Genomic DNA, 7,691 nt, shown 5'->3' with positions numbered 1-7,691 from the left:
ATGCTCATCTTACGGCATGAAAATTGGTCCATGACATCCCATGTGGAAAGCTCGTACAGGATTGCTGGGTCTTTGCTTCCCTCTCAAACACCGTTGGGTTGGTAGGCAAAGTGCTCAACGTCTCCATTCAGCGTAAGGTCCAACCCCAGGGTGTGGCTGACCCCCCCCACCCCATCACCTGGATTTAGTCTCAAGCCTTGGGGATGCCCAAGCCTGCCAAGGACTGCTGCGACCCGGTAAAACAGCAAGCCACATGCTTGTCTTTGCAAAGTCCTTCGCAGCAATCACCTCGGTGTTTTTAGCAGAGCCTTCAGCACCCAAACACGTGTTGAAGGTCTTCACACCTCTGCTGTTGGTTCAGTTCTCTCAAAAGCAAACAGGCAGCAACAGGCATGGTGGTTCGGTCCCTCCAGGATCTCCAGCATCAGTTTTTGCTCACAGCAAACTATTTCCAGCCCTCTGTTCCCAACGTTCGATGTGAGGTGAAATGAAGAACGTTCCAGGCTCCTTCATGGGGAGAGGTGGGGCCGGAAAGTGCGTGGTCGAATCATCATCACCACCTTCCTCAGCGAGTAGTAGTCTGTGTCCTTCCACGAGTACCACACGATACCGTCCGGCCCCAGGACCTTGCGGTTTTTAATGGAGTATCGGCCGCCCTGCGATGCAGAGAAAGAAGGATGGTCAGGCATGGGAAACGCACGGAAACATCATCCGGATGGGAGCATTGGAAAAAAGGATTGCTCTGAAACACCAGAGCAAAGAGCTTAATGATGATGTGGGCAAAAGAGCACGTAAAGCCCAACATTTTTCAAATGGTCCCGACGGAGCTGGTATCCATCCGTCTCAGGGAGCGTGAGTCACCCGTACCACAAGTTTCCACCCTGCAATCCCAAACCCCAGCGTGCGGAGGTGTCTCAATACTCGTGTCTGGCCCATGGCACTGAAATGCTGAACTGCCTTGGGGCCCAGCACTCGTTTTGCTCCCTCCCTGGAGAGCAGAAACTGGTCAAGCCAGGAAGAACTGCTCTGATGTGAGGACCAACAGCCTCCTCCCAGGCCTGGACATCGTGTGCTGACAGCTGCATCCTCATCCCTCCACCTTACCTTGTAGTATACCCCGTTGAGGTTGGAGAAAAAGCACTGGTGGTACCACCAGCCTCCATGGGAAATCTCGGCGCAGATGTTCCCCGAGTCGGGTGTGCTGAAGCTCCTCTTGTTGTGGTACCAGGCAAAGGAGTCCTCCACCGTCCCGCTGAACCCATCAACGTGCAGGCGGTAATAGTTTGCCTCGTCCTCAATGCTGCAAGCAACAAAGGTGGGACTATTTAATGGGGAGTGTTTGAGGCTCCTTTCCAAGCTGGATACTGCATTCCTGGTGTGGACACCTCGCAATCATCGAGATGCTCTGGCCAACCTCCCTGCTATGATTCATTGCCTCTAAAAGCCAAAGTTGCTGTATTTTTCCCTTCTGTGGGATGTGCATGATTTTGTCATGACTCAGGGCACTCGTTATAGAGCTGAACTGGGCAGACCATGACTCTAAAACCACAAAAAAGGACTATGGTAGCTTTGGCAAGACAGTCCCTCTAATTACACATCACCGCCTCCTCTCCACGTAAAAAGAATCCTGCCCTTCACCTAGACTGAGCTAATTAGTAATCTGGGTTAGCAAAGGCTGAAGGTCACTGCCATTGCACACGATGTCTGATGAGAAAAGTCGGAATGACCGTTCAGAGCACTCATTTGCTGGTGGAGGATGCTCTACGGCATATTCAGGCAAGGGGATTTTTTTTTTTTCCAGCAGTTTTGGGCTCTACTCAAAGCCCTCAAGTTTCGAGTGTCCATAATGTGCATTGCTCCCTTGGACATCCCCCCATGGCAGATTACTCCAGAGTCACCCACGAGGATTTCCAGTAGAGACAGGGAAGGAGTTCACCTGGGACAGTCTAGACAGACCTGGTCACCCCTGATTAGGAAAGGATGTGGCTGACGTGGTGCAGATAAACGAAACCCCAGAGAAGGGGAAGGGTTGTAAACACTAAAGGGCATCACAACGGGCACAGCAAGTGAAAGCCATGAGTAGAGAGGCTAAAAGTTAAAATAGGACTCTAAACCAGGGAGATGCTGGAGGATATGCCCAGCAAGGCCACAGGATTCATAACCCTGGTTTTGACATAGAGCTCAATAATTTTGGCAGAAAAAATACCCCTAAGCAGCTGGGGACTGTCCATCGGGTCCTACAGCTCCCTGCCTCTGGGGCTGTGGATGTTGGCCATGGCCGAACGACACTGCACGTTCGCTAGCTCACACCCAGGCTTCAACCCAGAGCAAAAATTGGTGATCAAATCCAGGTGGGGAAGGAAGGACAGACAGCCTGGGCCCCGTCTGAAAAGGTCTCTAGACAGAGTCACTCTGACCTCAACGGGGTTCCCATGCCTGAAGGTCTCCCAGCATTGAACCGGTTGCATCTATGAGAACCAAGGAAGGCCATCCCACTTTCTACCTGAAGACCTGGTAGAAGGCGTGCTTGTGCTTGTTGTTCCAGTCCTCCAGGTCGATGCGCAGGGAGTAGTCCCCTTGGCTTGTCAGCTTGTGGATGTTCTCATTGCCCAGCCAGAACTCACCATTGAGGTCCCCAAAGCCTTCCTTGTACTCATTCCAGGTCCGATTGAAGTCAACCGAGCCATCCTGACGCCTCTGGATGACTGTCCAGCCCCCACCTGCCAGGAGAGAGAGAATGTAAAATGGGAGTCTCCAGGGAGCATCCAGGGGGTCCTGGAGAGTCCCCTTAGTGGTGTCACCTCTGAGGACCCACCTGCAGCTCAGCAAGGTGTCTCCTTGTCATGCCTCCCCCCACCAAGTGGCAAAATACAGTGTTGGCTGCTGCACGGGGATAAAACGTGATGCCCATCATAGCTCATGGAAAAGGGCTCCCACCTCTCCCATGCTGGTCCATGACGATGTTCCCCTGTTGACTGTCCCAGATCTTAAGGTGGTTTTAAATGAGAGGGAGCTGGTAGGTTTGGGGCGGAAAATGTTTTGGGACTGGAACAAACTAGAGATCCTGGAGTTTGGAGATTATTATGTACTGTTCCTGCAGCACCACAGAGGCACACGAGCTCTCCCAGGATTGCCTCACTGTCTCCATCTGCTCGCCCATCTGTCCAAATCCCTCTCTCCTCTCTCATTTTATTCCAATATTGTAAGCGAGGTGGAGGCGGGGGGCAGACAGGGGACTGGGGCCACCTTTTTCTTTGCTGTTTGTACAGCCTGTCACTCTACAGTGTCCAAGATTGTGTTGATGGTCATGCAAATAATAGTAATGACATAACAGAGACCACGTTGTCCGAACAGCCTGTTTCTTAATGACCATGTGCTCCCCAAAGCTGCCGTCACCGGCAATTCTTCCTGCAGGTGAGATGTCTACATGTGGGGAGCTGAACCCCGTCCTCCAGCAGGGATGTGTGGCTGGGACACATCCATCTGGGCTGGAGTAGATCCGCGGGGCAAGGAACTGCCAATCCACCGCCCCGTTGCCCTGACGATTGCCATTATCCTTCCAAAACTCAGGTATTGCAAATTAATTTTGCTAATAAGTTTGTGCCTTGGGATGACAGTAGTGGGCTTTGTACGGATGTTCAGACAGCGAGAGTGTGGGAGGTCACCTGCTCCCTCATTTGCACTCCAAAATGTCTGTGGGAGAAGATCTACCTCCCCCCTCCTCACTTCAGCACAGCTACAATCGGTGGTTGCCCACACGGAGCCCTCAACCACCCAGAGATGCTCCCGATACCCCCCGGTGACCACCTGCTACTCCAGAAGGGTTTCTTCTTCCCTCAGCCCTGTGTCATCTCCACTAGTGATATCTTGGATGCACGAGGACATCCCAAAGAGCACTGAACGCCTGTGTTTAGGCAAGTGACTTCTAGCCATAACGTCTGCTTTGAACTATTCATCCGACTATAGCCAGCTGAGAGGGCGAGTCCTCCGTCCCTGAAGACCCCTTCTGCTCTCACCAACTATAAAATAGCCTCAGAATAACTCAGGTATGAGATACAACTCTCAGGTTAGACAAATCCCACCCAAAGCTCTGCTGGAAGGTGTTGTAGGTGCCTCCCGCGGTACCTTCGATGTCCATCTCACACAGCACTTCAATAGGCAGCCCCCCGACCGAGGGCATGATGCTGTAGACACCAGACCGCCGGAGCCCGTTGTAGTAGACAGAAGCGCAGTCGATGGGGCAGTTCCTGGCGTGCTTCACCTCTGAGAGAGAAAGCAGAGAAAGACGGGCTTTAGGGCACAGCACCTGACAAAAGCCAGCATCGTTTTCATGCAGTCGTGATGCAGAGCTGGGCAAATCACCCCGGATTCAGAGCTGCTTCTGAAGCCTGAGCGCCGCAGCTTATTAACGATAAGGTTCGTTAGCACAGCTCTGCACTTACGGATGCTGTGGCTGAGGAACGATCTGCAGTTCAACTGCTTTTTTAATGGCAACACAGAAATGATATGCATTTTACCAGGCTGAGGTTAGATTATATCTCACACCAAAACGGTCTCGTCCATTGATAAAGAACAGGCTGGCTCTCCAGCGATGGTCAGTGCAGGTAACAGCGGAAGGTTTTTCTTCTCCCAAACTGCCGCTGTGGGTTTTGTCTTACAAGGAAAGGGGATCAAAATCACTCTGGAGAACCTAAAGACGTCTGAAATGGGATATGTCAGGTGGGATTTATTTCGCCTGGCACCAGCCATCTATCCTTCAGGCAGGCGGTCTGGGCTGGTCCTCAGAGACAGGCTTCTGCAGAGGGCAATTCATCCCGGGTTTGCGTGGGAGAGGAGGGAAGTGCCGCTCTCCCCGTCTCCCTCCATCGCCTGCCAAAGGAGCTCAGCCGAGCACAGGGGTGTGTGCTGACGTCCGAGATGCCCTGGGGCTGGCTGTCAGCTGTCCCGCGTAGGTCCCGTCTTGTATCTGCCAGGCTTATGCGGATGCCTTGGATGCTCCAGAGTGTTTCAGGTGGTACCAGGTGTCAGTTGAACTGAGACCCTAGTGAGACATGCACAATTGCTCTCGTTCCACGCACTGCTTGCTTTATTATCTTAAACATCCAGCTTACATGGGGACACGCGCTTGTAGACACCAAACATGAAGCATCTTCATCTGTGGGCTGAGCCTCCCTGGTGGGACGAATGGCATCCCAAAAGAAAGGCACATCCCATCTATCCCCAAGAAAGGCACAAAGGCAACTCCCACAGGCAGATCCCCTTCCTTTGACACACAGCTAGACCAGTCTGAATACCGGACTGGAATCACTGGGAGAGCCAGCAGCCCGAGGGAGGGCAGAGAACATGTGTGGGAGATTGGCTTCCATGAGGCACACAGAAAGGAGGAGCCCATGGGACCGGCAGATGATGAAAGCTTCTTGTGGATGGGAAAGCAAGTCCAGGGGGAATGAGGGATGAAGAGCTGCAACATCCCAGCCCACCAACTGGGGAGGGTGGTGGCTGGGAGGTCCCCCCATGGGCTGCATTGGGTGGGGGGACCTTTGAGACCTTGGGGGGACCAAGATCGGGGACATCCTTTGAGGTTGGCTCCAACGGGCAGTGCTGCTGCAGGGCAGCATGTGGGAGAAACCAGTTGTGTGCAGCAAGCAGAGGTCAGGGAGAGGCAACCTAGACCCAGAAAGCATCTAGGAGAGCACGCAGAGCCCTACCCCACCTAAAATTAGTCAGCTAAAAGTGCTGCATCAACCGGCTGCATGCGGGCTGGTATTCTCTGGGCCATAGAAGTCATCATCTTGGTCACATCAAGTTATTGAGATGAATCCCAGTCCTGGCTTGCAGGTGGTGGTCATGGCTGTAGACATCAACTCTCATGTCCTGGTTTGGCACAGACCATTTCTTGCTCAGGGCTCAGAGGCAGCAGGTACCAGCAGAGCTGCTCGTGCTACCTCCACCACGACGTGGCTGGCCAAAAGAGATTTAAACGAGTGCAATGGAAAAGACTTGGGCTGGTTGGCTCAGGGGAGAAGTAACCTGACTTTGCCCCTCCCGGACACCACCAGATCAGATCAGATCAGATCAAGGTTGGTAGGTGAAAGCCAAGTTCAGCCAAGAAAGCCAAGCCTGACACATCCCATCCAGCCCGCTCCCTGATGGAGAAGATAGATGCTGTCCCTACAAGCCCCTCAACCAGAGTTCACCAAAGGCTGGAAGACGATTCAGGAGAAGTATCGCTTCATCCTTCTCCAATGCTCCTCCTGGACATCGGCTATGCGGGAGGTGGGATTTGGGGCACAGGGATCGGACTGGCACATTTACATCTCGAAGACCACCACCCCCTTGCCACAGACCCAGAGACGTGAAGATGCTGCAGAAGTAACTCAGTTTCTCTTCCAGTACCTCAAGGCTGAGCTTTGCAGATCCTGGCCATGGTAGGCCCTGGTCAAAAAGTTTTCACGGCAGTGGGTTCTCTGGCAGAAAATGGGGCTTTAGTCAAACCAAACCTTGAATTCTTTCATTGAAAGTTCCCATGTTTGCTAAAAACCAAAGAAAACATTCCAGGAACTAACAAGGAAAACAACCAAAAATCTGGCAAAAATCCAAATGCATTCATTAAAAAAAAAAAAAGTGAGAAATAACGGAAAACAGTTGTTTTTCAAAGTTGAAGAGTTTCACCAAATCCCTAATTTCATGCTGTGAACTTTTGAAGAAGACAAAAAAAATAATTCTTGGGTTTTTGTGGTTTGTTTTGGATGGAAAAACAATCCCTGGGTCTGGGAGGGAGCCTCACGCAGCTGACCGCAGGGGGGGTGATGGTGGGCACAACGCCGACCTGGCTGTCAGAGCCTGAGCTGGTCCCTGCGAGCATCTCACACCATCCGTGGAGCGAAAAAGGAGGCACCGAGGGACAGGACCCCCCTCCTAGACAGCTTGGAAGCCATCCCCAGAGGTGTCCATTGCTCTGAGGAGCCCTCCTGGCTGCCTTGGAAAGGCAAGTTGGGTGAGACCAAGCTCCTGGTCAACACAAAGGGGCTTTAAAGCAGTTTTCCCACAGCCTTTTCCTTCAGCCCCCCTCGAGAGAGGACGTAAGGGCGAAGCATCCCCTCCCAGCCGGCCCCAGCACCTCTCCATCACCTGGATTGTGCATCTCCTCCTGCAGCCGCATCTCGGCGGGGCCGAGGCAGGTGGGATTGCGCCAAGCCCAGTCGGTCAGGACGGAAATGTTGTTTATCTGTGCCTGCATGTCGTAGAGCAGCGTGGCCTGGATGTGCTGCAAGGTGCTGGCCTCGCTGTAGCGATGCTCCAGGTCCTGCACCCGTTGAGCCAGGCTGTGGTTCCGACCGGCCGCCTCCTCGTGCTGCGGGCAGGGAGAAAGGTGGGATGGGGGGGATGCCTGGGGACCTGTACAGAGCTAGGGGCATGGCCCCAGGACCCCCTGGGGATGGGCAGGCAGGGAAGCAAGAGGGCAGAGGACCACTCACTGTGTGCACCAACAGAAACCAAGGACCCCAAGGATGGTGCCTGCACCCTCGCCCTCTCCCTGCAGCCCCCAGTCCACCGTGGAAGCCACAGGCACCTTGTCCAGAGAGGTTGGGGAGTCTCCTTCTCTGGAGATACTCAAAACCCGCCTGGATGTGACCCTGTGCGACTGCTGTGGGTGACCCTGCTTTGGCGGGGGGGTTGGACGGGGTGAT

At 53.4% G+C, this 7,691-nt stretch overlaps 1 protein-coding gene across 1 annotated transcript in view; it reads right to left on the bottom strand.

The window, feature by feature from the left end:
• Positions 1-509: 509 nt before the first annotated feature.
• The window catches only part of LOC104166879 (angiopoietin-related protein 7-like), a 14,130-nt gene continuing 6,948 nt past the window's right edge, over positions 510-7,691 (bottom strand). Inside the window, exons 2-6 of the mRNA XM_009706976.1 lie at positions 7,132-7,354; positions 4,126-4,263; positions 2,504-2,720; positions 1,105-1,300; positions 510-656 (exon numbers count right to left, since the gene is read on the bottom strand). Coding sequence (XP_009705278.1) covers positions 510-656; positions 1,105-1,300; positions 2,504-2,720; positions 4,126-4,263; positions 7,132-7,354 — 921 coding nt within the window. The remainder of the gene's footprint in view (positions 657-1,104; positions 1,301-2,503; positions 2,721-4,125; positions 4,264-7,131; positions 7,355-7,691) is intronic.

Source organism: Cariama cristata, unplaced genomic scaffold (assembly GCF_000690535.1).
Source record: "Cariama cristata isolate BGI_N322 unplaced genomic scaffold, ASM69053v1 scaffold20520, whole genome shotgun sequence".
Classification (NCBI taxonomy): domain Eukaryota; kingdom Metazoa; phylum Chordata; class Aves; order Cariamiformes; family Cariamidae; genus Cariama; species Cariama cristata.
The sequence above is the reverse complement of the archived record's forward strand: the minus strand, read 5'-3'. Positions and strand labels throughout refer to the sequence as shown.